Source organism: Salmo salar, chromosome ssa15 (genome assembly GCF_905237065.1).
Source record: "Salmo salar chromosome ssa15, Ssal_v3.1, whole genome shotgun sequence".
NCBI classification, from domain to species: Eukaryota; Metazoa; Chordata; class Actinopteri; order Salmoniformes; family Salmonidae; genus Salmo; species Salmo salar.
Genome location: NC_059456.1, coordinates 40349259 through 40369363, shown reverse-complemented (window position 1 = coordinate 40369363; position 20105 = coordinate 40349259). Strand labels below are relative to the sequence as shown.

At 43.9% G+C, this 20105-nt stretch overlaps 2 protein-coding genes across 8 annotated transcripts in view; one reads left to right on the top strand and one right to left on the bottom strand.

Annotated features, from left to right (window-relative positions):
• Nucleotides 1-1134, bottom strand: part of aig1 (androgen-induced 1 (H. sapiens)) — a 48321-nt gene extending 47187 nt beyond the window's left edge. The window contains exon 1 of the mRNA XM_014144502.2: nt 830-1134. Within this exon, the coding sequence (XP_013999977.1) occupies nt 830-970 (141 nt within the window). The 5' untranslated portion in view covers nt 971-1134. The remainder of the gene's footprint in view (nt 1-829) is intronic.
• Nucleotides 1135-11478: 10344 nt separating this feature from the next.
• hivep2a (HIVEP zinc finger 2a) overlaps nt 11479-20105 on the top strand; it is an 83660-nt gene continuing 75033 nt past the window's right edge. For 2 of the 7 annotated variants that reach the window (XM_014144495.2, XM_045695719.1), the window contains exons 1-3: nt 11479-11886; nt 16681-16796; nt 17704-17778. The gene's annotated coding sequence lies outside the window, so the exon portion shown is untranslated. Of the gene's footprint in view, nt 11887-11942; nt 12392-16680; nt 16797-16881; nt 17248-17703; nt 17779-20105 lie in introns of those variants that run through there. The other 5 variants (XM_014144494.2, XM_014144499.2, XM_014144493.2 and 2 more) reach the window with 3 other exon arrangements.

Genomic DNA, 20105 nt, shown 5'->3' with positions numbered 1-20105 from the left:
AGATGTTGTAATGCACAATAACAAAACATGTTTATTGCTGTTATTGCATTTAGCGCCATTGCCATAAAAATAGTAGTAAAATGGTTCAGCAGTGGGCTTCTAATGTGGAAAACATGAGTCATCTGGTGAAAAACTGACAGAACATCAGGATCTAAATATATGTGTGTGTGTGTGTGTGTGTGTGTGTGTGTGTGTGTGTGTGTGTGTGTGTGTGTGTGTGTGTGTGTGTGTGTACATATACTTATAGAGTAAGCAAAATGTGAAAATGTATTTCAGAAATCAAGAGTGCAACTGCTCCTAGAAAAAAAGAAGAGCAAAACACAGACAATGAGATAAAGAAAACATCCTGGGTGTTTTCATAGGTTTTTTACTATCCAAACAACGTTCTCTTAAAATGAAGGCTGTGTGATCTAACAGGGGAATGATTTGATCTCGGGATGTCGTTATCCTAATCACATCATCTCGGGTACCCACGGGCCACGGATGGTTCCTTAATAATTGTGATTCATGTGATTCCAATGTTGCAACAAAAAAGACAACTGACTTGCGCGCATCAGCAGCCGAGAGGAGGGGGAGCCTTTTTAGTGGGTGTGAGCTTTTAATGACTCTAACACTTGCCCAACAAAAATGAGGAGTCTGTACAGCGCTGGAAGAAACAAAACATATTGTAGCTGACAGCCTAGTAACACAGCAGGCCCGTTTCGCAACTGAGGGTGGGCGGTATCAACAACTGGAGGTAGGACACTGACTGTCTGTAGCATACCATACCATGACGTGCTAGCATTTCTGAATGACCAGGCTCCGGTCTAGAGAACAATATTACACTTACCAGGTCTATGAATGTTAAAAACTTCCAGCTCCCGCCATATGTTTGATGCGCGGGCATGTCAATTGCTTTATAATTGCAGAGGATGGAGAAATAGGACAGGAGGATGGCTACCCTTAGCACCTGAGATGGGATGAGCGCCATGTTTTTTCTCCGTTTCCTTGTCTCGTCTCCTGCTATATCCTCCTGTCAGATTGATGCTGCGGGTCTCGCACAGTGCAGGGGGGTCGTTGCCTCAAGAGGGGATTCAGACAGAGGAGGTTGCGTACGAGATGTGAACGTGAGGAAAGGGATGAGGAGGAGGGGTGTTGCCATAGAAACAGAACGCAACCTCTCCAAGACGAGGAGGAGCAGACCACTGTGTGATGCTCTGCATACATACATAGGCTCCTTCAATGATGTCTTTATAATCTGGTCAATGGTTTTGGCTAGTCTAGTATAATAGTGGAATAATGCTAATGTATTCAACATTTCTACTGAGGCCATTGCTTCTTTGCACATGCATATAGTTAAAATGTGCTCAACAATTTATTATAACTAAATATGTATATATATATATTCTTAATTTGGGGGCTTTTAAGTAATAAAAAATGTCAACACAAAATGAACATTGTGTTCTTACACAAAGCTGTGCTTGTCCCTCCAATTGAGTAAAAAACCTTGTCTTCCTTCTGACATACTTACATTCTGTTTCAGGATAGAGACAGTTACAGGTTAATGTTTGTTGCTCCAGCCGAGACATTCTGATATGTTATGATTAGCTGTTATAATTAGCTGTAGCTTACTATTGCTAGAAGCATTTTACAACTCTACAATGGTCTCTAGGACACAAGGCCAACTGATGGTGCTTAGATTATATCTGTTTACTACTTTATTGGCAGTCTTCAGGATCCCAAGGCTGTTATAAGTTAGATATTGTGTTATTAATACCGTCATTGGGTTTTCATATTTTATTGATCCCGTAAAAGTACAGTACTTTAACCAAAGCAAAGCACCATTTAGGGACTGAGGGCATGACCAGAAGATCATCAAAGTGTTGCGTGACTCTTCGGAGCTAAAAGAATAGGCCTGGGAAATAAGAGGGCATCAAGCGCATCAGATCAGACACCATTCCGGAACAGAAAAACACCTAGGTTTTTCCCACTGACACATTGACTGCGTCACACAGTATTACCGTAATCTATAATTGCCAGCTCCAGTCTCAAAGCTTTTTGAGAGATGTCAGGCTGCGGCAGACTAACTCTCCCCCCTGTTAAAATCAGTATTAAGTTACGATAAGGCAGCCACAGAGGTTTATTCTATAAAAATCCCTCACTAGAGACAGACAAATGGTTTCCAATCCCAGCTATTAAGAGGATAGAGAACTGGGGATTACAGGTTCTGGCTTCTGTCCCCCCCAAAGTCAGCACAAGATTGGAAGGCTGACTTGGGCAGGCAGGCAGAGATGGTATGGATGGATGGCCTATCCTGGTATAACCCTGGTGAGAGGCTTTGTGGGTCTGAATATGAGTCCTGCCTCATTCGGTAACACAAAAGCTCCCAACTACCAATAATGCATCATTTCTACATTTTGGATCTAATACACTGAGTTACTCAAACATTCTGTCAGGAACATTCACTTCATGTAGAGTGCAGAAAACCTTCTGAATTGTTCTGCAAGTGTTCTTGGCCTGCTGCAGAGTTGCAGGGGTCTGCTGGAGTGCATGCGCTGGCTTTTGACGGTTTGTGGTTAGCCGTGGGGTGTTTGCTTGAGAGTTTCCAGTGTCAACGCCTGCTTTAAAGTAGAGGAGCTGATTCGCAGCTAGCTATTGCACACTCATCCAATTTGCTGTGCACTCTCAGTGCACTCGGTGGATACAGCCGAAATCGTCCCTCTTCTCACTGGGATGTATTGGCTGGCGAGAGGCTTCTGTGGCCTGTGCTGGGTGAACACAGCATGGGCTCCGTCTCATGTTTGGATATGATCTAGGAGTATAACCATTGACATGTTAAAGCAGTGGAACAGTTTTGAGTATTGTTTTATGGCGGGCCTATAAAGGCCAGTAGGTGTGGGTCTAGTACTCTAGACTCTGTCTATCACATCCACATACTGTGGCCTTTCTGTCTCTGTTCTTTCTCTTTGAATATGTTGTTCATTCTATGTTAACTGTAGATACCCAACCCAACACACTACAAGAACCAGACTGGGATTACGCCATAGATGTTGTGCAGCCTAAATGTGGCTGTCACAAATCCCCATCAGGTTAACTAGGGAATTTCAGTCCTTAATCCACTCGACATCTGTCCTCATCCAAGCATCCGTCTTTAATGACTCCCCCTCGCCTCAGATAAATCTCCACAAACAACACACGAGAGGATGTCCATCTCATCCAAGTCATCTTTCATTATCCCCCACTAGCTGAGCTGTGTAGGAAAGGTCGGACTAATCCTCTGGCAGCCAGGGCAAGGCTGTGTCTTGACTGGCACTACACAGGACATAAACCCTCCCTCCCTCACCTCTCCTCTCCTCACCTTTCGCTATGGTCCCATAGATTTCAACACACACTTATACATCATGCAAGTGACTTAGCTCTCTCTCTCTCTCTCTCTCTCTCTCTCTCTCTCTCTCTCTCTCTCTCTCTCTCTCTCTCTCTCTCTCTGTGAGCTGGCTGGCTGGCTGGCTGGCTGGCTGGCTGGCTAGCTAGCTGGCACATCATGTCAAGGGCCTAAAAATAGGCCTCCAAGCCTCATTAAGGCCTTAAGTTTGTTTGCCTCGATATAATGCCCATGCACAAACGCTGGCAGCCATTGGCCTGGGTGTTTGTGTCTGTTTGCAAACATCAAAGTCTGGCCAATCAATCTAATGAGGAGAATGAGGACACACATCTGTTCTCTCGTTCCTGTCTTTTACCTCCATCCCAATGTTTCTAATCAGAGGTCCCCATGGTAAAACTGCTGCTTTAATCCAGATTGGTAATGATAAAGAAATATTTATTTATCTATTTAGTCGGGGGCAAATGCTTCCAGATTTAAACAGGGGTGGTTTACATAATAACACCCCCCCCAGACAGTTTGATGAGGAAATATGGGCGATAAATGAGTCCTTTAAGTGGAGTGGCTATAGCCCAGCCCAATGTGGAACATCATCCATGTGGACACGCTGCACGCTTGGTTGGTTTATTACTGCGTTACAATCCTGAAGGAGGGTGAGTGTTTTTCGATTTTGAATCGGATAATGGTTTTTATGGTTTTAACCTTTGACTTTGATCATGGCTTTCATGTCTGTCTGTATTTTGCACCCTAGTGAAATTAGTATCACCAACCTTGTGGGGGTAGGATTAGTGATGAAGAGCACTGCCAAGGGTATCCCTGCCTGCCTCATGTGTTCTGATTAGAATGGCTCATTTGATGAGATAAAGATGTCATGAGACACGCGGCAGAGCAGAACGCTAATTGTCCCCAAGCCTCTGACTGGCCTGAATGGGAGTGTTGCATGTTGTACCTACTTCTGTCTGCTTTCAGCATCGTTCTGATGACACTGTTTAAAGGATGTGGTTTCTGAATGAAGCTCACTGTATCATATTCCTGGACCCATAGCCATGCCACAATTTCCATGTTTAGTTGTTTTCTTTATAGAAGACTGTCAGTGACACCAGAGGAGAGGGGCCTCAGCCATGCACCTGTCGTGAGGAACGGAGCGAGGCATTGTCAGAGGAGCGTGTCTATACCCTTGGATTTTGATGGAGAGGTGTGAAAAGGCCGTAGGCTGCCAATAGGAAGGTAAACATGTGTGTTTGTGCAGGAGAATGGCTGATTACGCAAGAGCGCCACAAAAAGAAAGTGTAGCTTGCACAAACACCAGGCTGTAAAAGCTTCAGAGACAAACAAAGGTGACACGGAATGGGCCACAAAGAGACACTGACAGGTGAGGGTTGAATGGAAATAGCATTCTCATAACCTGCCTGTTACATCAAACCTTCTGTGGTGTATGTTTGTCTGTATAAGGACAGAACCTTATCTTTTATCTAGCGGCACTGGACTGTGCTGGCTCTCTATCTGTTCAATTACTAGGGTACTAGTATGGCCTCTCCTTATTTTTACACGACAAAGTTCCTAATAAAACCGGGGATTTGCTCAAATGGAAAGAGCAATCACTTTGTGGAAAATATTATTCACAGCGACAGGGTGATATTAATATAGAAAATATGTATTTTGTCTGTCAGGGCTATCCCTCCACAACCACAGTATGACATTATAGCACATTTACGAATCCCATCTGGATAATAAACAGAGAGATCTCATTAGCTAAAAGTATACTGGCCGCTGTTGCCGGTTATGAGCTGCCGTTCTTGCCATCAGGAAGGGTCGTCTGCAGTGCACACAATTTTACTACGCGTAGATTAAAACAATTTAATTTGTCCTGCTCCTGCTGGAGCTCAGGGAAAATATATGACTGTGCTGAAAGGTGTAGAGATTAAACTGGCATGTCACTGTGTCTCAGCTATATGCCAGCAAGCTTAATCACCACCTGTAAAACATCTCAGCCTGGAATTGGTTCTTCTCAGTCTGCAATTAACATTGTCTTTAGAAGTGACTTTAAAGCCTTGCAGTATCATGCTTTACATGCTCACTGAGAGGATTGCAACGATGGGTGCCATGTTCAATTATTTTGTCTAGACTAAATCACATAAATGATCTAAGAGGGTCCTATTGCCTAGACTGTTCTGATTTCACAGCAGCCACGTTGAAGCTTGTGTATCACGTGAGAAGAGATCAGCTTGTTAAAACCAGATATGAGAAAATGTCATATTAATACTGTTGAATATTACAGATAGACCGATACCTATAGATCTGAAGGGTGTTTAACACAGTGTAGTGACAGACTATATATTAGAATAAACTCTATGTATTGTTGATGAAGGTTAAACAATCCTAAATAGAAGGGGTGGGAACTCCGACATGGGACTATTTGACAGGAAAGAGAAATCATAACGGGATCAGTGGCTGTGTCCTGTAATTTGGAGAATATGTTGACCCGGCTGATCCCAGGCAAGCAGAGCAAGCTGCCAAGTCCTGGGTGGAAAGCATCCCTCTGCCAGGCTGCTATGTATTACCACTTTCTGTCAGTTTCTGTCAGTTTCCTACTTCAAACACAGCACAGTCCCTGGAGTTTAAGAGGTGCTGGCAGTAGCTGGATTTTTATCTCCCGAAATGTTCCACTGTGGGAAACTTTGCCTAGGCAACAAGAGCCCCAGTGTCCGGAGGTTGTAAATAAAAAACAAGATGCGGCCCGTTTCGGAGGAAGAGGGGGTACACTGGCTCCCAGAACAGGAGCGGGTGTCTCTGACCTCACAACCTTGATGGGTACGTCAAAACATTCCCCCACTCAAACAAACTACAAGGAAAGAATAGCCAAGAGCATATTTTGATTTATATGTAGTTTGATTCTTGGAGCACTAGAACAATAGCAAGTGAACAGAAGTGAACAGCTATCAACCTATCAACAAATGAGGAGGTGAATATTTTATTTCTGACATTTTAAGTTGTATCAGGAGAAGTCAGATCAGGCATGCTGACACTGTTTGGGATTTCTCTAGTAACACAGACTGTCTGCTCTGTACCTATTTGGAACTTCAATCTACAGGAACTCTTAAGGTCAGAGTCAGTATTCTAGTTGGACCACTAGGGGTCTTGGTTTAGCTCTGTCCGGTAAAAGAGTGAACACATTACAGTTACCTATCTGAGAGCCTTTCAACAGGCCTTCTATCGAACGTAGGGCAGGGTAAGTGTCATTTTTGTTAACATTTTCCATTTGGTGTGCTATTTCATGACTCAACACAATTATGCAACTGCCATTCAAACAATAGTGTTGAATAAACTGACAACTCTTGGTATGCAAAAGTGAAAATACTACCCCATTGAATAATAACAATTGAATTGAATTGAATATGTTTCATATTTGTTTGTGTCTATCCTATCAGTGAGAAGTGTTGTCCCTTTCTCAGGTATGTCTGAAACCTGGGTTGTTTGATCATAGTCACCCGTCCGCCTAGGGCAGTTTTTACTGGCTGTTTTACAGCCTGGGAGCAAGAGATGAAAGCAGCACTTCCTTGAGGATTCACCACTGGCCACCAGTCATGCTGCGTTAGTGCCCTGTCTTATCACTCACACAAAATGACCTTTGTCATAGTGTAGCACATGTACAATATATCCTTATGTCATTTCCTGGCAGCGAGAGAGAGAGAGGTGAAGCTGAGATTCCAGGGACTGTGTGACACAGCGCTGAGTGTTAGAGCTAATCAGAGGAGCTGAACTTGCACAATAGCAGCAAATTATTGTTGGGTACAACTAGGTGTGGAGCCTGAGAAGGCGGTGCCCATGCCCAGTGAGTAAGCACTGACAATCCATCAGCTGTCGAGACCTCATTGTTTCAGAGGCACCGGTTACAGCCACGGGACATGTGCCTGAGGGCAATAATGTTTGTGTGTGTGTGTGTGTGTGTGTGTGTGTGTGTGTGTGTGTGTGTGTGTGTGTGTGTGTGTGTGTGTGTGTGTGTGTGTGTGTGTGTGTGTGTGTGTGTGTGTGTGTGTGTGTGTGTGTGTGTGTGTGTGTGTGTGTGTGTGTGCATCGTTCTGAGGAACTTTATAATGCTTTCGATGATACTGCAGCAGGACAACAGGCATGGAAATGGTCTCCAGTGCCTCTGTGTGCTTCAGGAAGTGGCCTGTTTGATGACTGTGTACAATGTGTTGTGAATGGAGTGGACAGGCCTTCAATGGACATGCTGTGTTCTATCTAAACCATTACACAGCGAAGAAGACATTCAAGGGGCTTGTCTCAGGATCAGTTACAATGAGCTTAATGAGTAACAGTAAAGGCCATAGTATCATCATTTGATGTGGTTATGTATAATAAATATGAGTTTACAACTTAACATATTTTAGACCGTGTGTTAACAAGTATGATCATCTGCTTTGTTCTTGGGCCATCATGTTTCAGTGACTAAGTCAGAGTACAAAAAAACTTGATCTGTGGGAATACCCTCAGGGGTCCTTGGATGAATGTCAAAATATGAGACTCTTGCAGGTACTCGTACCAGCAGCTTTGACATCACCTTCTAGGAATACTGTACCAACGGGTGCTAGATAAACCAGAGGAAAGACACTGTTCTAACATGCCTTTTGGGGTGAAGAGGACAGGTTCTTTCTCTTGGTGTTTTTTCACCAGAGATAGTTTAAGGGGTTTTAGTAGCAGTGCTGGTTAACGTTTTTAAAATGTTATGTTGGATAACGTTTTGCTTTTTTATGTATCATGTATTTATGCATGTGAGTCCTATTGACGTATAGGTACGGTATCTCTTACAAGGCAGCCCTTGAGCAGTATGACAATATTACTCCTAGAAGACCAGCCATGATTTAAAGACAGTTAGTTTAGGGCCATGGGAGCTGATCTCCCTTGGGAATGGCTTTCTAAAGATTACAGAGAGGAGGTCTCCATGGGGAGTCCCAAGCCACAGCTGATATGATATGGCCATGAGCTACCAGAGACTGTAAGCCACTCTTGTTCTAGCTGATAATCCACTTAACTCTATATATGTACAGCGCACACACACACACACACACACGCACACACACGCACACACACACACACACACACACACACACACACACACACACACACACACACACACACACACACACACACACACACACACACACACACACACACACACACACACACACACACACACACAGGACCAGGGCCCAGGCCAAAGAAAGTATAGGCTGTATTAGACACACTCACTTTCATTGAGGAGTTGTGTTACCTCGCTCCTAGAGACTGACTCGTGTTTACCAAAAGAGGATGAGTTCACTGGATGTCTCATGATGGCTGTTGTGGTAGAGGTGGTCTGCTTATTTATAGACATTCACTCTTGAGATAATATCTAGAATCAAATCAATCATTTTGTGTTTGAATAATTAGGGCTCTCGAAATGACTGGAATACCCTATGTGAGGACTTTGGCCAGCAAGGCTATGTCCCTAATACTTACGTTACACTTACCTTTGTAACTACCATGTGATTGTATTGGGTTTTAGCTTCAGATAATGTAGGGTGATCCTATTGTTGTTCTATTGATGCACATGCAGTCTAACATAGGCTACATAAGTAGCATCTGATGTTATTCTGTTTTTATAATGCATGGTGACCATAGTCTCATACAGATGAAACCATTAGCACCCATAGGCTTCTTCATTTCCCCCTCACTTTGTTTTTTTGCTTCTGAACTACCAATGGACTGCCGTAGACTGTTGATAATGAATGGACTTTTCATTTTAGTAGCCTAAATCATTTTGTAATTGTTTAAGGGGTTGCTGAAGTATACAGCTCAAATAGGGGATGGGGGCGGGGTATGTTGTCCTCAGGTCTCCCCACTGGAAGCCCGAGGTAGGGGGGGCAGGGGAATCTATCAAATAGCTCATCTCTAACTTTGTACAGTACTAATGCAATTAGTAAAATCAGTCATACTACGAAATGCTACCAAATAAACCACAATTCATTCATAATACTGTGAATATATAGTTTCACAGACATATTGTATTTTTTTCTGGTTTGTGTGAAATCGGTAAGAATAATATACACTGCTCAAAAAAATAAAGGGAACACTTAAACAACACAATGTAACTCCAAGTCAATCACACTTCTGTGAAATCAAACTGTCCACTTAGGAAGCAACACAACGCTGTTGTGCAAATGGAATAGACAACAGGTGGAAATTATAGGCAATTAGCAAGACACCCCCAATAAAGGAGTGGTTCTGCAGGTGGGAACCACAGACCAGTTCTCAGTTCCTATGCTTCCTGGCTGATGTTTTGGTCACTTTTGAATGCTGGCGGTGCTTTCACTCTAGTGGTAGCATGAGACGGAGTCTACAACCCACAAAGTGCCTCAGGTAGTGCAGCTCATCCAGGAATGCACATCAATGCGAGCTGTGGCAAGAAGGTTTGCTGTGTCTGTCAGCGTAGTGTCCATGGAGGCGCTACCAGGAGACAGGCCAGTACATCAGGAGACGTGGAGGAGGCCGTAGGAGGGCAACAACCCAGCAGCAGGACCGCTACCTCCGCCTTTGTGCAAGGAGGAGCAGGAGAAGCACTGCCAGAGCCCTGCAAAATGACCTCCAGCAGGCCACAAATGTGCATGTGTCTGCTCAAACGGTCAGAAACAGACTCCATGAGGGTGGTATGAGGGCCCGATGTCCACAGGTGGGGGTTGTGCTTACAGCCCAACACCGTGCAGGACGTTTGGCATTTGCCAGAGAACACCAAGATTGGCAAATTCGCCACTGGCGCCCTGTGCTCTTCACAGATGAAAGCAGGTTCACACTGAGCACGTGACAGACGTGACAGAGTCTGGAGACGCCGTGGAGAACGTTCTGCTGCCTGCAACATCCTCCAGCATGACCGGTTTGGCGGTGGGTCAGTCATGGTGTGGGGTGGCATTTCTTTGGGGGCAGCACAGCCCTCCATGTGCTCGCCAGAGGTAGCCTGACTGCCATTAGGTACCGAGATGAGATCCTCAGACCCCTTGTGAGACCATATGCTGGTGCGGTTGGCCCTGGGTTCCTCCTAATGCAAGACAATGCTAGACCTCATGTGGCTGGAGTGTGTCAGCAGTTCCTGCAAGAGGAAGGCATTGATGCTATGGACTGGCCCGCCCGTTTCCCAGACCTGAATCCAATTGAGCACATCTGGGACATCATGTCTCGCTCCATCCACCAACGCCACGTTGCACCACAGACTGTCCAGGAGTTGGCGGATGCTTTAGTCCAGGTCTGGGAGGAGATCCCTCAGGAGACCATCCGTCACCTCATCAGTAGCATGCCCAGGCGTTGTAGGGAAGTCATACAGGCACGTGGAGGCCACACACACTACTGAGCCTCATTTTGACTTGTTTTAATGACATTACATCAAAGTTGGATCAGCTGATAAATTGGATTTCCATTGATTATTTTTGTGTGATTTTGTTGTCAGCACATTCAACTATGTAAAGAAAAAAGTATTTAATAAGATTATTTATTTCATTCAGATCTAGGATGTGTTGTTTAAGTGTTCCCTTTATTTTTTATATTTATATAGTTTTAAATGTTATGATTATTTATTTTTGTTGTTCCATATGTCTGAATAAAAATTACAGGTTTATTTGGGTGGGGGTGGGTGGGTGGCTGAAGGGGGAGGTTCGCCCTGGGAGCCATACAAGCTGGAACCGCCACTGCATGCAGAGAATCATTTTCACTGGAATATATGAAGAGGCAGAATAAATAAACGGGTTGCATATTGTACCCTGAGAATAAAGAGTGTTTACACCATTATTGAATTACATTCACTGAGGCAACAGTGACTGTAGTGAGGCACACAGTAATTGCACCATGGTATTTTATAAGATATGCTAGAGAAATATTTTTATATGAATAGAGGCTAGAATAAATAAGTGAAAATACATCAAATTGGGCCTCGCATGAAATGTACCCTGTCTGTTTGCGTGTCACGTCGCCGGGCGCGCCGCTGAGGGAGTTCCCTTTGTGCAGAGCTCGGTTGAGAGGGGGACGGGGCCGGATTCTCCCTGTCCCTCTCCCTCCTCACACTGCTTCGCTCCATGGCTTCTGCCTCTCTCTCTCTGGGCCGAGCTGGGGGATCCGATGACGTCACGTACCAAACACTGTCTCATACTCCTCTCTCTCTCTCTACCTCTGTCTTTCGCTCTCCCCCTCTCTCAGATGTTCTATTCTGGGAAGTTGTGCCAGGAATAATAGCTTCGGCGTCTTCCTCACAAACTGAAAAAATCGTGTCGAAGAGGATGTTTTACTCCCAACTTGTCTTCATTTAGTAGCAGCATAAAGGCTTTAGAATAGTCATACGGAAGTCGATCTTTTTTTTGTGCTAATTCTTGTTTAATGTTTCACTCTTGAGTCTTGGACGCTTTTATCCGACAATTAGCGAAGTGTCAAGAGCGTTGTCATAGGTTGTAATTTATTTGGGATTTTACTGGACGTGGGTTTTTGCACGGCACCTGAAGTGTGACACGGTAAGTGACTAAATAGAAGCTGTCAGTTGGCTTCCAGTGTACAATTTAGGTGTTTTTTAACGAAAAATCTATCGTGTTTGTTCTGTTTATTACGATAGCTATGTGGGGAATACCCAGTGCTTGCATGCAGATTAGGAATGTTGCATAATATCCTAAGGAATTTGCACAGCCAATGCAGCGGGCAAACGGCTTGTAAACCTAGCTACAGTATGAAGCTGGATTCATGGCAGGAAGATTGTGTTTCTCTCTCTCTGCAGAACAGTCAAGGCCATGTACACCCCTCTGTCATTGTCACCTATCTGTATATAGTGTTGTATCTGTGTTGACTGTTGTGGTCTGTAATTCTATGTACGTCGTATGTTTCTGTGCTTGAATGTGTGTGTGTCTATGAGAGGGACGGTGGGTGGTACGCTGGCCCGTTCCGGGAATGTTCCATGACGTGTTCGCCGTCAAGATCGGGGCCCATCAAGGGGGTTCTCTGCCGCTGATCGTCTCCGTCTTTCTGGTGAAAATACAATATTAACATGGGAAAAAAAGTGACTTTATTTATGTTTCGTAAATCAGACGTGGAGCCTATTAATTAGACAGATATTACGCATGGACTGGGCATGGGTTATTTATGCATCATATTACCCAGCTTTAGCCAATGCACAGAGCTAGTGATGTTAAAAGTTTAATTTTCTCCTTTGCTTATTTATTTTGTTCAATAGTCTAAATGTTATTTCCTCTCAACCATTTGCTCAACATGCATTTCTATTATCATATTTTCCTCATAGAAAACAAATATTTCAAAGGCTTTTTATTGGAAGGTACTCAAGAGAGATCAGTTCTCTTGTGCATACAGTATCAGTCTATAAGATTATACATTTTACGTTTAACATCCCGCCTCGCTGTTCTTATGCTTGAACCAACTGAACCAATTTACCTGGTGTGCCCTCAAACTGTACATATTGTCACTCCATATTTCATTCCGTCTATCAGCACAGCAGAACTACCCATCAAAATGCAACAGGTTCTCCCATGAGACATTCATGTCAATGGATGTGCTCAAAGCCTTTGCCTCCATGGTAACATCCTATTAACATGGTACCCCAATTGAGGCCTATATCACCCGGTGGTAGATCTGAATCTGTTTATCCTACAATACCTTCATTTAGATATCCTACATTGCTTTATTGCAGATACAGCTATAACCTACAGTCCCATCATTGTAATTCACCTTTGTTGAGCATGATATGAATGGATATAATTCAGGTTAGCCACCACCAGCCAAAGGCAGGGAGCAGTAGAGCTGCACTGTGGATATCCATCAAGCACTGGGAATTAATTCTGAAAGACCAACCTACGTACTGTATCATCTGTCCCACAGCAGCGATGTAGGAGAGAAATGGGATATCTTTTATCATACTGCACATACATTGTATTGTGTCTTTCGCTGTACCAGCAACCTGACTGTGAGAGGAGGACAGAGAGGTTGTGAGCCTGGAATACAGAACGGAAGCTATATGATATTACACAATTTTACAGTAGGCACTTAGCAGTGGATGAAGAACTCTACCCATCTGTTTGTGTATGGACGGTTTCTGTTTTGTGCCTCTGGTTAGGGAGCTGGCCTATTGTGAATCTTTCTTTCAGCTCTACTGTAGATTCATCAGTCCCAATATACCCATAAGTGGCTTTCCTGTACTGTGCAGAGACACTGTGGATCATTTGGCACTTGCAGGTTAATGATACAGTCACACCTTCTGTGGTGGGGTAAATACATCGTCGGCTACTGTCCCTCTCTGCCTTTGAGCTACGGCCCTGAATACACACAGAACACGGGACACACACAGCCTGGAAAGAGGTGGTCCACTTTGCACCTTTGTCATTGTGGAAGATTCACTCTCACGTCATAATTTCAAAGGACAACCCATGTAACACATTTAATGACTTGATATCCCAGAGAGGGATTGGAAGGCCATGATATCTCAACCTGACTGGTGGTTCTGCGTGTATTACGTGTAGTGTATAGCTCTGGGGTGCTAGGTTATTACTGAGCATGGATCCTAAGTATCTTCACCTCCATAACACTCTTCAGTGATGGGAAGATGACCGTGACTCACACCTGAGCGGTGTCTGGCCTCCTCTAAATCCTCAGAGGAATCTTTCTGTCTAACGCTCTAACCTCTGTCTGTTGTCCCCCATCCCAATCTACATGGGGACTCCCACGTGATCAAATCAATTCCAAGCAAATTGTATTCGTCACATGCGCCGAATACAACAGGTGTAGTAGACCTTACAGTGAAATGCTTACTTACAAGCCCTTAACCAACAGTGCGGTTTTAAGAAAAATAAGTCTTAAGAAAGCATTTACTAAAATAATTTAGCAAAAAATGTAAGAAGAAAAAATGGAAAAATAATTAAAGAGCAACAATATCCCAAGTAAGATTATGTGAGTTATATTACAGAATGTGTGTGTGTGTGTTTATATGTGTGTGAGGAAAAGATGGTGTTCTGATTTACTAGAAGAATGATTTCCAGTTGCACCAATGAGTCATGATGACTCAAAGGTCCAAGCATCTGAATGATCTTCAGACTAGTCGGTCCCTTTGATCTCACAGTTTTTCATTGTGGGTCCAAACAACGTCTTCAAATGTATGAGATGGTCAAATGGTTAGAGAGATGGGTCAGAGATGGGGACATTGTGACTGTGTGGTTGTACGATGTGTACATTTTGAGACTGTTTATCCAGGGTATATTCCAATGGGTGTTTAGGTCTGTGGTGTGGCTTGCTAGAAACGTGTTCACTTAACAATCAGCAATCAGAAGACTCAGACACCTGCATCCTACATCTGATGCCATGGAAATGTCTGGAACTGAAAATAGCACCGTTGCACACACAGGAGCCTGACCATGGCTTGAAATCTTCACAATCATGTGATCACAATAACAAAAACAGCACTGACATAGGTGACTGTGTTCAGGTTTCCCCTCTACATTACAGAATCTCTATGTAATGCGTGTGTGTAATCCCCAGCAGTGTGTATGTGACTGGGGCGCTTTGAATTATTCAGCCTGAGCTGTGGCCGTGTCACCAGCACCGTGCTCCATGCACCGCACACACTTAAATGGGCCGACTGGGTTCAGTGGCTCACCCTGCTAAGCACTCAACCTGCTCTGTGGTTTCCCCTATTAGCTGTACATGTGCACCTGCGGAGCCAGGAGGCAGTGGAGGGGAGGGGGAGGGATGAGGAAGGATGAGGGGGTGGCATGTGGTGCTGACTACAGCTCCCCTGGAGCAGCAGTGGAAAGAGGAGGAAACAACACTGGTAACCAAGGCGACTCTGTCACTTTACAAGGTCACTCTACAAGGCGACTCTGTCACTCTGTTAGCCCAGTGCTAGCTCTGTTATGCTAGCGATGGGCTAACAGAATGTGACTTCTGTTGCCTTCCTCTAGTGTTAAATGGCCCATGTTTGCCTAGGGGCTGCCGGGCTGGGCATCTGGAGAAAATGAGCATCAGATGGCACTATAACAGCTGCAAATGTGCTCTGTGGATGTAGCCCAGTGTGAAGTGATAGCAAGCTGTTCAAGGCTAATGGAAGCGAAAAGACCCTTTAAAAGAGAGAGAATTAGTAGAAAAATATGGTGACTAGTTTGTGTCTTGTGACAAACATTCCTTAAACAAAGAAAGGAAAACCCTGCACACATCTAATTATAGATTCTTGTCGTATTTGCTTTCTTTAAACAACAGTGCTTTCTTTGATTAAAGTGGTGATTTCTAGGGTTGGGAATTGCCAGGGACCTCACGATACAATATTATCACGATACAATATTATCACGATACTTCAGTGCCGATACGATATGTATTGCGATTCGATGCTGTGATTTTATTGAGATTCAATGTTCCAAACACATTGCTGCAGAAGGACAAGAGAGAGCCATGAGAAAACAAGTTTTGGTCAGTCATGGAAATAAAAGTCCAGAAAACAAATGGGCTCCCTATTTAAAAAGAAGATGGAGAACAAGCTATGAAGGGAAAACACTGTCGTTTTGGTGCAGGTACAACCAACTAGCGCAAAAAATATATATTGTGATATTGTCATAACGATACTATATATCGGCAAAAATATTATCCCGATATGCAACTGTGACAACTGTGTACAGGTGCATCAAAGCAGGTACAGAGAGACTGAAAAACAGCTTCTATCTCAAGGCCATCAGACTGTTAAATAGTCACCACTAGCCGGCCTCCGCCCAGTACCCTGCCCTGAACTGTAATCACTGTCAGTAGACAGCTACCACCGGGTTACTCTACCTGTACCTTAGCGGTTGCTGCCCTATCTACATAGTCATGGAATCACTGGTCATTTTAAATAATGTTTACATACAGTTTTATCCACTTCATATGTATATACTGTATTCTAGGCAATGCCATCCTATTCAACTATTGCTGTATATTTACTATTCTATCCTATGTATTCTACAGATATACTAAATATTCTATCCACGTACTGTTTATAATGTCTATAATGCCTATACATCCCATCACATATATATATTTCTTAATTCCATTCTTCTACTTTTAGATCTGTGAATTGTTTGAAATTACTGCACTGTTGGAGCTAGAAACACAAGCATTTCGCTTCACCAGAAATAACATCCGCTAAATATGTGTATGCAACCAATAAAATAGGATTTGATTTGTGACTGAGAGTAAACACACGGAGTAGTCTTTGTGTTGTTCTCGTCCTGATCCTTCTCCTGCTCCTCCTTTTCTGGGTGTCTGAAAGGAGTGTATTTCCTTGGCAGGCTGTGCCGATGCCCTGGAGGAGTGTCAGCGCTGTGTGACGTCCTCGCAAGTCGCTCTCCTTGGCTGCACAACAGGAAACACTTGTGGCCTCCCTCCTTCCTGCGCTCAGAAAGAGGTAGTCTCTTTCTTTCTTCCTCTCCCCGTCTTTCTTTCTTTTCTATGGCTTTCTGTAGCGGTAGAACCAGCTGAGACCTACTTTTATGTCCGCACTCTGCCAGCAGCCACTGCCGGAGTGTTGCTGGCTCCATTGACGCCTCCTCCGCTCCCATCCAGCCAATCAGACCACAGCTGTTTATGCTGAAGAAATGTGATCGTTCTTTGCTCCAGCCTCTGAGCAGCGCTAGAAGCAGAGCAAGAGAGAGAGAGAGAGAGAGAGCGAGAGCGAGCGCGCAGGCGGGCTAGAGAGAGAGGGAGGGCTGCAGACAGTAGAAGGGAATAAGCTCCTCTTAGAGCCGTTTGAGCGGCGCTCGTAGAGGCTTGTGAGACTCGGACGGTGAGGCTGTGATTTCTACCCCTCTCCCCCTAGGCTCCCCAGCGCTGGAGGGATGCAGAGGACACCGTGTCAGGTGGGCTGCTGGGGGGGGGGGGCTTGGCAATTGAATACTGCTGAATAATGTCAGGAGAGACATAGAGATGAAGGGAGCGAGAGGATGAGAGATATAGGGAGTGGGCGATACAGAGAGAGAGCTCTTGTCACCTGCCTCATCAGTGTAGGGGGTGAGGTGACATCAGAGGACAGAGAGGGTCTCTCACGCATGGTGGTTGAGACTCCACCACGCCACCCAAAGGAGAAAGAGGAGCGTGGCAGACTGACAGGCACAGATACACAGAGGAACAATGTGGAGAGCAAGTCCACTGTTCACTTTGGGCAGAATATACATGACTACCAAATACCTTTTAGTTGTCATTTTAATTAACACTTTCACAGTGTTTGTTTAGACGTCGTCTTTGTGCATGGTCATGCACATTTAGCCACTAGTCTGTATATTCCTGACAGCTTCGTATCTCTCTCCCGATCACAGGGCGTGTGAAGAGGGTGTGTGCCTGGATAGGCTTGCCAGGACTGTCAGGGAGAAGTCGTCTGTCAAATCCCAGAGGTACGTTCCCGTACTGTAATCTACTGTATCTCTACTGTACTCTACTGTATCTGTACTGTGCTCTACTGTACTCTACTGTATCTGTACTGTGCTCTAATGTACTCTGCTGTATCTATACTGTACTCTACTGTATCTCTACAGTACTCGGCGGTACTCTACTGTATCTATACTGTACTCTACTGTATATATGCTGTATCTCTACAGTACTCTACTGTATCTATACTGGTCTCTACAATACTCTACTGTATCTATACTGTACTCTACTGTATCTATACTGTACTCTACTGTACTCTACTGCACTCTACTGTATCTATACTGTACTCTACTGTACTCTACTCTATATATACTGTACTCTACTCTACTGTATCTATACTGTACTCTACTGTACTCTACTGCACTCTACTGTATCTATACTGTACTCTACTGTACTCTACTCTATATATACTGTACTCTACTCTACTGTACTCTACTGTATCTATACTGTACTCTACTGTACTCTACTGCACTCTACTGTATCTATACTGTACTCTACTGTACTCTACTCTATATATACTGTACTCTACTCTACTGTACTCTACTGTATCTATACTGTACTCTACTCTATTGTACTCTACAGTATCTATACTGTACTCTACTGTATCTATACTGTACTCTACTCTACAGTACGCTGCTGTATTTATTCTGTACTCTACTGTATTTGAACTGTACTCTACTGTATCTATACTGTACTCTACTGTATATATACTGTACTCTACTGTATATATACTGTACTTTACTCTAATGTACTCTACTGTATTTATACTTACTCTACTCTACTCTACTGTACTCTACTGTACTCTACTATTTGACTGTACTGTACTCTACTGTATCTATACTGTACTCGACTGTATTGGACTGTACTGTATCTCTGCTGTATCTCTGCTGTACATGACTATTTGACTGTACTGTGTTTCCTCTATACAGTACTGCTCTGTTCAGCCATTTCTATCTCTCATTCTTTACACAGTACTGTAGCTACATCATAGGAGCACTTCTGCTTGGAGAGCCGGAACAGGCACCTAGCTAACGTGTGAATTTCTGTCTAAAGAGAGATTATTAACAGAACCATTGAAGCCATTTTTTTTTTTTTGCATAATACCCATCATTAGGGGCTAAAATGTCAGTTCTTTTGTCTGTGTCCGATAGATAGGGTTGAATGAGGCGTAATGTAGTCATTTTGTAGAATTATTCTCAATGTCGGCGCTGAATACCACGCTAACCAAATGACTCAGTTATAATCTTTTGCCAAGGGTATAATATCCAAAATGTTCAATTTTTTTTTTTTTGTGTGTGTGCTTTTTTTCCCTGTTAACCCTGATGTTCCTACCGCTAGACTAATTAAGATTCAGTTCTTTCCACGCGATGGGCTTGATAACAGAAACAGCTTGTGTCAGATGATGCGTGCTGTCGCCTTTAAAGGGTTAAAGAGCCTTCTGTCACTAGAGTCGCCCGTGTCATATCCTGTTCCTGTGTGGCAGACTGGCTCTGTGAAGGAGAACTTTAACTATGTATTTTCCTCTGACACACACACACTCTCTCTCTCTCTCTCTCTCTCTCTCTCTCTCTCTCTCTCTCTCTCTCTCTCTCTCTCTCTCTCTCTCTCTCTCTCTCTCTCTCCCCCCCGCTGCCCTTTGTACCTAGTTGTGTTGTTGTGCAGGTGGTGTGTGTTCCGCCTGCTCCTCAGCTCTTTGTCTGATAGAGGCTTGTGGTGTGGCTGCAGACACAAATAAACATGTAAAACACTGATAACTCTCACAACCTGATGAGAGAGTGTGTGTGTGTGCCCCCCACACCGCCGTCAGCGTTAGTGTGTGAATGTCAGCATCTCGTCACACACAGGAAGTGGGAGTGAGAGTGTATGGGGTGCGTCAGTGGCTGTGAACCGGGGTGACAAGCCGGGCGATGCCAGAGTAGGTGGGTAATGGGTGCACAGACGGGGGTGATTGTCACTAATTGCACAGCGTTGTGTGGCAAGCTGCTTAACAACAAAAGGAAGAGATCTCTTGCCTCTTTCTCTTTTTGAAAAGGAGAGCTTTCCACTTCTTGAAATGACAATTTTTATTGAGAACTTATCAACTACTATATTTCAATACAATTTTGACAGTTTATTTGTTTATTTTTGAGGGCTGATGGTTTTGTTTTGTTCTGTAGTGTATCGTAAAATCTGGTTTGGTTACTGTTTACACACATTCCAGGAGGTTAAAAGGAATTTGTAATCTTGTCCCTGTCTGACTTGGGATCTGTCATGATGCAGAGTGTATGTGCTGCTGAGAGTGGCTACTGTAGCA